The sequence below is a fragment of the Oncorhynchus tshawytscha genome, linkage group LG26, assembly GCF_018296145.1.
Source record: "Oncorhynchus tshawytscha isolate Ot180627B linkage group LG26, Otsh_v2.0, whole genome shotgun sequence".
NCBI lineage: Eukaryota > Metazoa > Chordata > Actinopteri > Salmoniformes > Salmonidae > Oncorhynchus > Oncorhynchus tshawytscha.
This window is the reverse complement of record NC_056454.1, coordinates 18,739,669-18,753,516: the sequence shown is the minus strand read 5'-3', so window position 1 is coordinate 18,753,516 and position 13,848 is coordinate 18,739,669. Positions and strand designations below refer to the sequence as shown.

Sequence of the window (13,848 nt, the reverse complement as noted above, 5' to 3'; positions counted from 1 at the left end):
GATGCACCTGAGCTCAATTTCGAGTCTCATAGCAAAGGGTCTGAATACATATGTAAATAAGGTTTTTCTGTTTTTTATTTGCAATAAATTTGCAAATAAATCTAAAAACCTGTTTTCGCATTGTCATTATGGGGTATTGGGTGTAGATTGATGAGGAACATGTTTTATTAAATCCATTTTAGAATAAGGCTGTAATGTAACAAAATGTGGAAAAAGTCAAGGGGTCTGAATATTTTCCGAATGCACTGTACATAGGTTATGTTGCAGGTAATTACTCTCGTAGAGGCCTATGAAATGTGACTGGAAAATTGAATCATGAATTTGTTTTTTGTTTTGTTTTGTATACTGTTTCCAGATAAGGCTCATATTTGCCAATATTAGAATCTGTTTTATTCTTAGAAGCACATACAGTACCTTGTTCTCAATCAATTATGCCTGAGATAAAGTATGACTATTGATACAGCTAGTTAGTATTTGATTGTTTTTCCATTGACATACATTTCAGCTTACATTGTTTCCCATGGCTATAAATGGCTCCATTTGCTGAAATACATCAGTGTTCCCATTCACTCATCTACAGTACTTCAGAGCAACTGTACATTTTTCCATACTAACGAATGGAGAATGTCTAAAGTGGAGGAGTAGCACTCAACTCTTTTGGTGGAAAGCCCTGACATTGGTAATTGATTAGTGAGAATTCAGAGTTGTTTTTATTGATTGTATGGAGCAATAAATACAAGCTAATTTCTGCCAATGCTTGGTTGGCCTGGGTGAATTGGAACCCTCTCTATCCCTCGCTGTCCCCTGCTAAACTATTGATCATGTGGCCCCTGTTCGGTACTGGGCCCCTCCTTTACTGGAGCAGAAAGAAATCCCACAGACAAACTATACTGTTGTTTCTATGACTGGCACTGGATTTGGACACTTCTGCAGTAGTGCTGTGAGGGTTACCTCGGTGCTGGTCGCAATGACAGTGTGGGCACTGGTGTCCAATGACGACCAAAATGGACCCAAAGAGCTCATCAGAGAGTGAAAGAGGGAGAAAGGGGACAGGTGTTCAGAGAAGTGTCATCTGTTTTCTGGTTCATCATCTGGTTTCTTTGCTTGACTTTGGTGATGGCTCTCTGCCCCTCTGTATAGATAATACATACTGAATATACATTACACCTTCTGCTGGGTTCATATAGATGCCACAAGCGGGTTACCTAAGGGATATAACTAGCTACAGAGCATTCCCAGAGATGCAAAAGAGAAGGGACAAGGGTTACTAATGGGCCCATAGAAGAGTCACCTATTGATCATTCACAACCACGTCAAATTGCAAACCTCGCTAGTGACCATAGCTACTGGAGGAAACTTGTGGTCGACTGTTTTGCAGCTGAAAGATGATGATGTTGATTGATCAATATCTCAATTGTCCTAATTGGGAAAGTCACGCTACCGCCAGGAATTGACGATATACAAGATGTGTAAACCACATATACACACTACTCACTAAAAGAGGGGCTACAGAGAGAGCAGTGGAATGCAGAATGCAGAATGACATGAGTTCCACACTAAGGGCCATTAGAGGATTTACAGAGGGTGAAGCTGCACGGGGTGCTACAGAGGACATTGGAGAGACAGACACTGGTCGCTTACTATGGCAAATAATTGGGGTTACCGAGGGCATACACTATGTTCACTACTGTGTTAATCTGTATCAAATCTTTTCCATCCAGACTGGTAATTGTAGAATCGAAAACAAAGGGGGCAGAGAGGGAGAAAAGTGGGGTTGTCGAGGCCATACTCATTGGCACAAATAGGGCACAGAGGGAGAGAAGTGGGGTTATGTAGGGCATAGGAGGGGGGCATAGAGTGGGTATTAGAGGGGCACAGAGTGCAGATAGCATCTACAGACGGGGCATTCAGAAGCTACTCAAGATCACAGGCAATACTTTGGGAAGTTATGATGATGATGACTTGAATTCACATGTATATACAAAAGTTACATGGATATTGTAGCGACCTTAACCCAACACCTATAGACCTCATCAAGAGGTTCAGATCTTTTGACGCAATGACTAAGATGTTGGGTTGACAGTTGTTGGACCCGGGTTCGAATTCCATGTTGAAAAGTGTTAACACCAACACAAGGGGTTATTTTACTCCAATAAGTGTTAATTCAACACTTACAGAGTTCATTATTATGTTTAGAGTGTAGGGCCTCATGAAATAGATTGCAATATAATATAATGACAACATTCACTTAGGATTGCACTTTGTAAAGTTCATAGGACTGAAAAGTTATGAATGCAACAACCATGTCTCTGTCACTAACAAATTCAGTCATGGGTGGTAACTCTACAATTTACTTGAAAAGGAAGGCACTCTGGGAAATATGCAAATAAAGCTTTACTAAGCAGTTTATTAGTTCAACACAGTTCAGTGTCTATATGGGTTCACACTTTCAGTGTTCATTCAACACTGGGGAACTTGCTGCGCACTTTACGAGCAGCAGAATAACTTTTACTTAGTTAGCAAAGCTCAGAGCGAGTCCAGCCAAAGGGTGTCTCTTCCACTTCAATACCGAGTTACCCCTGGGAGCACACTCCCAAACCTGTTAGCATAGAGCATTTGTTATGATGATTATATTGCCTGAACAACACCACAGAATGAAAGAATAGAAGGATGGAGGGATGAACTTGGGGTCAGAGGGATGGAGGATGAGAGAGGGAACAAAACAACCTGTTTCCTAGACTGTGGTGGGTGTGACTACAACACAACACAAAACAGCTGAGGTCTAGAGGTGGTCTGGCCAGGCCTTCTCCCCAGAGTGTCTGCAAAACCAGCCCTTTGATTGGCAGTGTAACTAGCATCTACCCCCACACACACACACACACATGCACACACACACCCTTGTCCTTAGAGCGTCCTCTTCCTCGTTCCACCTTACATCGCCAGGCCCCGCTCCTAAGGAGTAGACAGCATCAATTACGCAAAATTCAATAAAATATGGTTTGTGGCCTGAAGAGCTTCAAATTGAATCAGGCTTTTTTTATTCTCTAAAGGTCTGTGGTGGGCGAAAAACCACCCAACATAACGACCCGTCTGTTTGCCCAGCTCCTCTGTTACCCCATGTACCTACTGTGTGCCGTATTTTACCTTTATTTCCCATGGAAACTTTAAAGGGGCAATCGACCATCATGATATGTACCCATTGAAGTACCCAGTCAGAACCCAAAATATAAGCTTGTTTTGCTCCAATGTTTGTAAGCAAAGTAAATGTAAATAAACACTAAAGCCTCAAAACATAAATTTGAGAGTGGTTACATTTCTCCAGCCCTATCCCGCAGATTTGAACTGAAACAGGGGCAGGGAGTGCGTTTTGTTCTTGTTTCAACTGCTTATTGCGCTTTTAATAGACATCTATAATCAGATTGATTTATTATTCTCTGTCATAAGACAGAGCTCCCCCATAGAGACCGTACTCAGCCAGTCTTTTGCCTGGTACACACACACATTTGACATAACAGTTGTGATATTTGCAAAAACAAAATGTGACACCGCACAACGGTTGTGTTGTGCAGACAAATAAAAACACATGTCAAATGCCTCACACAACCTGAGTGTGTACGATACTACGCCTTCGAGTGAGCACAGTTTACCTTTTCTGCAGCTGACCTCCCAGTGTCATTAATAATTGCTCCTGTTGTTGTGCTTTAAGGTCACCGATTCGAGGACAACCCTGGAGTGAGGCGTCACCTGGTGAAGAAGTCATCTCGATGCCAGCTCCTCCAGACCACCAACAGCTCTTCTCAACTGTCCAGCGTGAAGAAGAAGAGGACGGCTGACAAGAAGATCCATGAGGTGAGAGAACAGACTCCACGGCACCAGTTGATTGGTCAATTGATTAATTGGAAATATTAAATCATTGAAAACATAGGATCTTCCTAGTAATTGCTTACTAAACATTTAGCAGATCTAAAGCCAGGGAACTTCACTTCACAGTTGTCACGACGTACTGTAGGCCGAAGCCCTCAGTCATAACACTTAGAAGATCTATTTTGAGACTGTATAATCTAATCCGTGACCTTTGCAACATATTTTCTAACTTTGTGTACTATTTCTATCAAAGTGTTATCTGAGTAGCTCCCTTGTGTCCCATTCGTATGATGTCATAGTCTGGCAAAGGAGTGATCGCCGTCTATTTGGTCCCTTTAATGTTCCAGGAAGGTTGGAGCTAACATCGACTCTGTTAGCTCGCTGTGTGCTCCAAGAACATTCCTTGCCGAAACATTTCAATAAGGCTCCGACAGTGCAAAGCACACATGTCAATTAGACCAAAAGCTTTTTCCTTAGACTTAAGAAGAAAACATTCTGCTTTACTTCATAGACTTTAATATAATTGAATTTGACATTTTTCCATTCAATAGATTTTCAACTTTTTTCTCAGTTCTTGAACAAACCAAGAAAAGAAAAAGAGAAGATGAGCCATATGGGAAGTCATGGATAACTAGGTGTCTGTTTGGTCTCTATAGGTGTTTGTGGAACTCAATGAGCTGATAGTGGATAAGAACCAGGAAATGCGCTGGAAGGAGACGGCCCGCTGGATCAAGTTTGAGGAGGACGTGGAAGAGGAGACAGACCGCTGGGGAAAACCCCACGTGGCTTCGCTTTCCTTCCGTAGTCTGCTGGAGCTCCGCAGGACCATCACACATGGTGACGCCCTCACCACACACACAAACACACAGTCACAAATTGACTATTGATACAACTTTGAAATTCCACTACAATAGGTAGTAAATCTGTGCCCTTCACTCTCACCCTGCCATCCCACATAAGGTGCTGTCCTTTTGGACCTGGAGCAGACCACCTTGCCTGGTATTGCTCACCTGGTGGTGGAGACCATGATCATCTCAGACCAGATCAGAGCGGAGGACCGGGCCAACGTGCTCCGTGCCCTGCTGCTCAAACACCAGTGAGTGGTCAGCTGCCCGGGCTTTAGCTCAGAGAGCTATCCCACATGAAATAACACAGTGCATTCGGAAAGAATTCAGACCCCTTCACTTTTTCCAATGTTACAACCTTATTCTAAAATGTATTAAATATATATTTTTTTGTATATATAATGCACTGTACTAGAGGTCGACCGATTATGATTTTTCAACGCCGATACCGGTACCGATTATTGGGGGCCCGAAAAGCCGATGCCGATTAATCGGCCGATTGAAGAAAAAATATATATTTGTAATAATGACAATTACAACAATACTGAATGAACACTTATTTTAACTTAATATAATACATCAATAAAATCAATTTAGCCTCAAGTAAATAATGAAACATGTTCAATTTGGTTTAAATAATGCAAAAACAAAGTGTTGGAGAAGAAAGTAAAAGTGCAATATGTGCCATGTAAGAAAGCTAACGTTTAAGTTCCTTGCTCAGAACATGAGAACATATGAAAGCTGGTGGTTCCTTTTAACATGAGTCTTCAATATTCCAATATGCCGCCTGGCTCGTTGCGAGCTGTGTGAAGTCCATTTATTCTGAACAAAGACCGTAATTCATTTGCCAGAATTGTACATAATTATGACATAACATTAAAGGTTGTACAATGTAACGGCAATATTTAGACTTAGGGATGCCATCCGTTAGATAAAATACAGAACGGTTCCCTAATATAGGTCACCTCCAACCCAAATATAGGTCACCTCCAACCCAAATATAGGTAACCTCCAAACCTAATCTAGGTCACCTCCAACCCTAATCTAGGTCACCTCCAACCCTAATATAGGTCACCTCCAACCCTAATATAGGTCACCTCCAACCCAAATATAGGTAACCTCCAACCCTAATATAGGTCACCTCCAACCCTAATCTAGGTCACCTCCAACCTTAATATAGGTAACCTCCAACCCTAATATAGGTCACTTGATTCTAATAATCTGCTGGTTAGTAAGATGAATCGGGTTTGTTACAACTGGAGTTGGAGCAAAAATCTACAGGAGGGTAGCTCTCCAGGAACAGGGTTGGAGACCCCTGCCCTACCTAGTGCACATAGGGCTCTGTGGTTCTGGTCAAAAGTTGTGAACTATTTAAGGAATAAGGTGCCATTTGGGATGCATATAGTGATTATAGTTGGACCTACAACCAAATGATAGAATAAGTAGTGGGAGATTAATACTAAATACATAGCCCAGTTAAAACATTTTTCAAAATCTCACTTGACAGAGATGTCAATCTCAATGTGACTTCCCTGGTTAAATGAAGGATCTCACTGTTTTAAATTATCACAAACAATTGAAACCATTTCTTGCAGCTCGGGGTTTGAACTTGCTAGTCCACCGCTCTAACCACTAGGCTACCCTGCCACCCCATATATAGGGAGAAAAGACTTGATGAGTGTCAGCAGTCAATTTAAATTTAAGGCTGAGGGATGAGCAGTATGAGTACATGACTGAAGGATAGAGGAGGACTTTTCCTATGTGTTTTGTTGCCTTCAATGTGGTAGCTTGCAATAGTTGAATACAACCCAGGAAGTCACCTTAAGTTGGGACACAGGCCTATGTGGCCTCATTCCAACATACGCATGCATAAACACACACACAAGCACGCACTTTTCAAATTTGTGTGAACCCTCTCTTCTATCTGTCTCTGTACTCAGATTCAGTTTTCCTAGGCCCAGTTTGGTCCCTAGGCCCAGTTTGGTCCCTAGGCCCAGCTTGGTCCCTGATCCCGACACAAGCCCCCCAGTAAAGAAGAGGACAGAATGGTACCATGTTTGGCCATAACAGTATTCACCTTGCATGGTGCCTTGAGGTACTCTGGTGGAACATGAATGGTTTGCAGAGACTCAGCAGCCATGGTTTTCTTACTAATGTTGTGGTGTGTTCCTGGGTTTGCTTCAAGCAATCATCCATTTTTATCTAAATGGTATGTATGCCTTTTGGATGATGGGATGAAGTAATGGCTACTAGGCCTATTGTGTTCTGAAGTTGATCGATTGCTGTGTTATATTAGTGTGTTCTTTTATACCTGTTCCTATTATGCTGTTTGATGTTTAAATTGGTACAGGTCACCATCTACACATTTCAGAGTCAGAAAGGACAATATGTAAATAGCGTCACTATTGTCTCTTATGGAAAACAAGAAATTGTTTGTTTTTTCTCATTTTGACAGTGAAGCTTGAGGACAAATGTACTTGCAGTTATATTTATCCCAGGCATTGTTGTCAAAACATGGTTTGTGGTTTCATCCCAGAACTGGAACCTGCCTTGTCTGTCTCTTATGGTGCCAAGTGTCAACCTCCCTGTAAGCCATGTTACACCAGGGGTCAGTGACAAGTCACCTGGCAGTCTGTCACCAACCATAGAGCAAACTCTGGGCCAGATTGAACCATTGTCAACCATTTAGACAGATTCACTATAAGAGCACCACACACACACACACACGCACGCATGCATACACTTACACACACACACACAGACAAACACATTTGGTTGAATATATTAAACTATGGCTCTCTCTCACACACACACACACAGACACACACACGCATGCATACACTTACACACACAGACCAACACATTTGGTTGAATATATTAAACTATGTCTCTCTCTCCCTCCCTCTCGCTCTCTCTCTCTCTCTCTCACACACACACACACACACACACACACACACACACACACACACACACACACACACACACACACACACACAACAGACGGTCATCAACACTCCGCCACCAGGCCTCGTTGCACACACCCCGTCAGTTGCAACCTTTCAGCAACATTTTCCACCATGTCACCAGCTGCTTTCCATGGGAAAAGCCTTCGAATTGGCTGAGCCAGTCCAAGATAGGAATTTATGATGTGGAAAGAAATGCATCAAGGTGGCTGTAGAATTTAGCTCATCGCTTACTCATTCCCGTTTAAAGATTCTCTGGGTGCTGCTTGAGCACAATTCGGTGTGGTGGCACACCTTGTTCTTTTGTTTTGTTGAACTATTGTGTCCAACTCGGGAGACGGGTAACAAGACCAAACGGACCTAATGATGGAGGTGATGTCACCTCTGGACCGGAGTGTGAGTGTGATCAAACTGTCTTGTGTGCTGTGAGGGGCCTGGTCACACACGCAAGCACACACACACACACACACACACACACATTGCTGTCTTGTTTTAGAGGAGCACACCTAACACAATCCAGTGTGTTCCATGGAATACATAGAAAACCACCAGTGTGTCACCCACTTGAATAGGTTGAGTCAATTTTTTAAAGAGTCTTTATAACATATCCTTGAGTCTTTATAACATATCCTTAATAAGAGTCTTCATAACATATCCTTAATATGAGTCTTCATAACATATCCTTAATATGAGTCTTCATAACATATCCTTAATAAGAGCCTTCATAACATATCCTTAATAAGAGTCGTTGGACGGTATGTAGAGGATATGAAGGATTTGTTTCTTTTGATACTGACTCCATTAACTATCATCCACTTCTTGAATGGACGCAATACATTTTGACATCGCAGTGCATAATAACCACTTTATATTGTATAGCAACCTTCATGAAGTTCCAGTCTTATTGCATGGCAACTCCCGACTGTAATACAACCTCCTGTGTCTCCTGCTTCCAGCCACCCCAACGACGAAAAGGAGGGCCTCTTCCATCGCAACCACTCTAGTAACAGCCTTCAAGGCAGCTTCCACCGCAACCACAACCACGTTCCCAACACTGCGCTGCCCCTTGTGGCCGAAGACCATGCAGCGGTCCACCACCACCACCATGACAACAAAGCACCAGACCATGACAAAGAGGTGTTTGTGAGCTTGTTTATGAGGGGCATGGGCAAAGTGTTGCTTTTTTGTTTAGTCTTGTGCACATCTATAGGCTGGACTGGAGATGTATGTTTAAAGGCCCAATACAACCGTTTTTTAATCTCAATATGAAATGATTTCTGGGTAAAAATTAAATGTTCAAGCAACATTTCTCTAGGACTGTCTGGGAGTGGTATGAGTGGGGAGTGGAAAATGGAAAACAAGCAGCTGTTATTTGCAGAGAGGTTTAGAATTCTCTTATTAGTCTATTAACTAATTTACTGCCTGGTGATATTACCAGGCAGGCTAAAACTCCATCCCACCAAAACAGGCTGAAATTTCAGGTGGTCGTTTCAGCTCTTACACTAAAAGGATAATATCATAATTTTCACAATTTCACATTATTATTACAACCTCATAGTGTGGAAGTACAGTATATATAAAACAGAGGAAAATCAAAGTTTTTGAGTGCGCTGGGCCTTTAAAGCTATTGGTCCGATACTGTTAGCCTTTTGGATATTTGTGTCTGCGTCTTTGTGTCTCAGTTACAAGCCTGAATATTTATTCAGATGGACATAATACACCTTTTCTTGGCTCAATGGCCTTGTCCAATTCCTTTGAAAACAAACGAAGAATGGTCTGAGTAGATGATTTCACGTTCTGAGGCACAGAGATATTGCTCAAATTCCACCTTGAAATAGAAATACAATACTGTATGTCATATTCAATTTTTTTCTCCATTGTATAGTACTGTATATCACACACACTGAGTATACAAAACATTAGGAACACCTGCTATTTCCATGACACAGACTGACCAGGTGAATCCAGGTGAAATCTATAATCCCTTTTTTATATAATTTGATAAATCCACTTCAATTAGTGTAGATGAAGGGGAGGAGACAGGTTAAAGAAGGATTTTTAATGCTTGAGTCATGGATTGTGTATGTGTGGTTTTTCACACTCAGCAGTTTCCATTGTGTATAAAACATGGTCCAACACCCATAGGAAATCCAGCCAACTTGCCACAACTGTGGAGTCAACATAGGCCAGCATCCCTGTGGAGTGCTTTGGACACCCTATAGAGTCCATGCTCTGATAAATTGAGTCTGTTCTGAGGGCAAAAGGGGTGCAACTCAAAATTAGGAAGGTGTTCCTAATGTTGTGCACACTCAGTGTATATTAGAGTGTAAAAACAAATCTGAGATATGCGTCGAGTTCAGTAATGCAGCCACAGTGGGAAACAGAAAACCCCAGATATTGCTTGGAATCGGAGACAAAAAAAAACTTCCATTAGCCACTCCACCCACATGAGATGAATGATGTTCTTAGTCAGCTTACAGGTGCTCCTTGTTAAAACTTCTTGATGCATTAACTGTGAAACTTTAATGTTCCCTGTGGCTTGAAACTTTGGCAAATTTAAAACAGCCCATAAAAATCTAAAACTCCAGTCGTATTAAAATATTTGAAAGTGATTTTACCATTTCGTACTTTTGTCACTGACGTTGTGTTGATTTGTGTCTGCAGATGAATGCTAGATAGACACTGTACGACTGTTCGAAGTTCATAACAGTCTGTAAAATTGACAAATGTAGGGTTTGGATCAACTAATACCAAGGAGAGAGCCTTTGGATGTTCTGTGACCGTCTGGCAAAGCTTTTGTTTAGCACAGGCCTTACACAGGCTTAGCATGAAATACATCCTTATGTTTACGCTTCGCCTGTTAACATTTTTCTGGTTTGTGACTTCAGAAATCACATCACCCCCCCCTGCCGACAGCTCACGACCATCAGGTTACCAAACACACAAAACTCTTAGCCAAGATTCCCAAGGACGCCGAAGCAACCGTGGTCTTAGTGGGTAAGCCCAAGGAGTATATATACAGTACCAGTCAAAAGTTTGGACATGAGTGTTTTTCATAATTTTTTACTATTTTATATATTGTGGAATAATAGTGAAGACAGGAAAACAATTAAATAACAGATAGAATAGAATCATGTAGTAACTACATTTTTTTTTTTTTAAATCTAAGCAAAATATATTTTATACATGAAGGTCAGTCAATCCGGAAAATGTCAAGAACTTTAAAAGTTTCTTCAAGTGCAGTCGCAAAAACCATCAAGCGCTATGATGAAACTGGCTCTCATGAGGACCACCGCAGAAAAGGAAGACCCAGAGTTACCTCTGCTGCAGAGGATAATGTCATTAGAGTTTACTGCACCTCGGAAATTGCAGCCCAAATAAATCCTTCACAGAGTTCAAGAAACAGACACATCTCAACATCAACCTTTCAGAGGAGACTGCATGAATTATTTTATTTTTTTAACCTTTATTTAACTAGGCAAGTGAGTTAAGAACAAATTCTTATTTTCAATGACGGCCTAGGAACAGTGGGTTAACTGCCTGTTCAGGGCAGAACGACAGATTTGTACCTTGTCAGCTCGGGGATTCAAACTTGGAACCTTTTGGTGACTAGTCCAATGCTCTAAACACTAGGCTACCCTGCCGAAATCAGGCCCTCATGGTCGAATTGCTGCAAAGAAACCACTACTAAAGGACACCAATAAGAAGAAGATACTTGCTTGGGTCAAGAAACATGAGCAATGGATATTGGATCGGTGGAAGTCTGTCCTTTGGTCAGATGTCCAAATGTGAGTTTTTTGGTTCCAACCAAAAATGCAGAGTAGGTGAATAGACATCTCCGCATGTGTGGTTCCCACTGTGAAGCATGGAGGAGGAGGTGTTTTGCTGTTGTTAGTGACAGTGTTAGTGATTTATTTAGAATTCAAGGCACACTTAACCAGCATGGCTACTAAAGCATTCTGCAGAGATACGCCATCTGGTTTGCTCTTAGTGGGAGGAAAAGCAGTCAAGAAGTGCTCAGCATATGTGGGAACTCCTTCAAGACTGTTGGAAAAGCATTCCATGTGAAGCTGGTTGAGAGAATGCCAAAAGTGTGCAAAGCTGTCATCAAGGCAAAGGGTGGCTACTTTGAAGAATCTCAAATATAACATATATTTTGATTTGTTTAACACTTTTTTTGGTTACTTTTGAGGTCTTCACTATTATTCTACAATGTAGAAAATAGTTTTAAAAAATTTGAAAAACCCTTGAATGAATAGGTGTGTCCAAACGTTTTCCGGGTACTGTATGTGTGTGTGAAACATGCATTTGGATGTACTGTACATTTATTTTCACGGCTACATTTGCCTGTGTAAGTATTGGCTCTGTCCGTTCACATGTCAGCCTTAAGGCGGTGTGTACCAATTGTTAGCGTTGATTTAATTTCTAATTGGCACAACTCATCTCTCCACTGACAGTAGTAGCAGATGTGTGGTGCTATTTCTCAGGCAAAATGGCTTGCCCTGGAAACACCCATTGGCTGCAATATTAGCCTAGCTTGCCTCCCTTAACCCTTAGCCCTCACCAATTACCCCTTACCTATTAGCATTAGCATTGTTTCCAAATATCCTTAACTGTGTGTCATTCCTCAGGGTGTGTGGAGTTCTTGGAGCAGCCGGCCATGGCCTTCATCAGGCTGAGTGAGGCGGTGCTGCTGGAGTCGGTCCTGGAGGTGCCGGTGCCAGTCCGTTTCCTCTTTGCCCTGCTCGGCCCCGCTCAGTCCAACATGGACTATCACGAGATCGGACGCTCCTTCTCCACCCTGATGTCTGACAAGGTAGCTGACCTGAAAAAAAACATGGCACACAACTTTTCCCATAATTCCTCTCAGCTGTAAATGGTACAAATAGTACAAACATTTAGGTCTGGTTTCCCAGACAGATTAAAAGTCCTGGGGAAAAAAATAGAGGTTTAGTCTGGGTCAGTGAGATCTTGTAGACAATTACTCATCTCTTCAAAACATCCCCAGAACTTCCATGAGGTGGCTTACTTCGCGGATGACCGGCAGGACCTGCTGAACGGCATCAATGAGTTCCTGGACTGCAGCATCGTTATCCCCCCGTCGGACGTGGAGGGCAAGGACCTGCTAAAGACGGTAGCCTCCTTCCAGAAGCAGATGCTGCGCAAGAGGAAGGAGAGAGAGAACATTAAGAAGGGCATGACCCATGCCACCCCCGGGACAGACCAGGAGACCAAAGGTGATCATAATTGTATTTATTTCTTTATTTTGTTTGCAGCCCTTTGGAGTTCCCCAGGAGTAGATTGAAAAACACAGGCTTACTGGATGTCTGTCTGTTTCACTGCACTGCAGAGGTGAGCCAGGACGAGCAAGAAGAGGAGGACCAAGAGGTGGACCCCATGAAGCGGTCAGGCATCCCATTCGGGGGCCTCATCCATGACATCAGGCGACGCTACCCACGCTACGCCAGTGACATCAAGGACGCCTTGGACTCACAGTGCATTGCCGCCATCATCTTCATCTACTTCGCAGCCCTCTCGCCCACCATCACCTTCGGAGGACTGTTGGGTAAGAGAGCTTTGCCGGCACATATTTGTTTTCCTTCTACCTCAAGAATGTGATTCACCGACGTTTCAGAACAAACAATGAAATGTTTGCTAGCTGTCCTGAGAGGATGTGTACTCCATAAAGTGCTAGCTAACTAAATAACCAGCTAGCTTAATATAACACCCCATTGCCAAAAAACGTTTGCGACAACATAGCTAGCTGTTTTTCACAATTTACTTGTACCTCTACATGTCACTGTAGGTTTTAGATACTGATTAGTTCACTAATATTGTACAATATTCAATAGTGTTCTCATTAACTTGAAAGTAGCTGTTACTGACTGAGAAGATAAAGGAAGTTTAAAAACTACAGCTCAGTCAATATCCTTTCCAATTAATCAGGAGAGAAAACAGAGGGCATGATGGGAGTCTCTGAGCTTATCATCTCCACGGCGACCCTGGGGGTGCTGTTCTCGCTGTTGGCCGGACAGCCCCTGCTCATCATCGGATTCTCAGGACCGCTGCTGGTGTTTGAGGAGGCCTTCTACAAGGTGACTGAAAATAAACACATTTACAGCAGGGCGATGGTGGACAGGAATCATCCAAAAATCATGATAATTAAAAGCATTTTA

The 13,848-nt window shown here is 42.3% G+C and overlaps 1 protein-coding gene across 3 annotated transcripts in view; it reads left to right on the top strand.

Annotated features, from left to right (window-relative positions):
• The window catches only part of LOC112225302 (anion exchange protein 3), a 79,075-nt gene that overhangs the window by 48,101 nt on the left and 17,126 nt on the right, over positions 1-13,848 (top strand). For 2 of the 3 annotated variants that reach the window (XR_002949560.2, XM_024389117.2), the window contains exons 7-16: positions 3,707-3,849; positions 4,521-4,701; positions 4,825-4,960; positions 6,650-6,757; positions 8,629-8,809; positions 10,561-10,669; positions 12,304-12,488; positions 12,681-12,909; positions 13,023-13,238; positions 13,619-13,767. Coding sequence is in view for 2 of the 3 variants with exons in the window: in XM_024389117.2 (XP_024244885.1) it covers positions 3,707-3,849; positions 4,521-4,701; positions 4,825-4,960; positions 6,650-6,757; positions 8,629-8,809; positions 10,561-10,669; positions 12,304-12,488; positions 12,681-12,909; positions 13,023-13,238; positions 13,619-13,767 (1,637 nt within the window). In the remaining variant the exon portion in view is untranslated. The remainder of the gene's footprint in view (positions 1-3,706; positions 3,850-4,520; positions 4,702-4,824; positions 4,961-6,649; positions 6,758-8,628; positions 8,810-10,560; positions 10,670-12,303; positions 12,489-12,680; positions 12,910-13,022; positions 13,239-13,618; positions 13,768-13,848) is intronic. The other variant, XM_024389118.2, reaches the window with a different exon arrangement.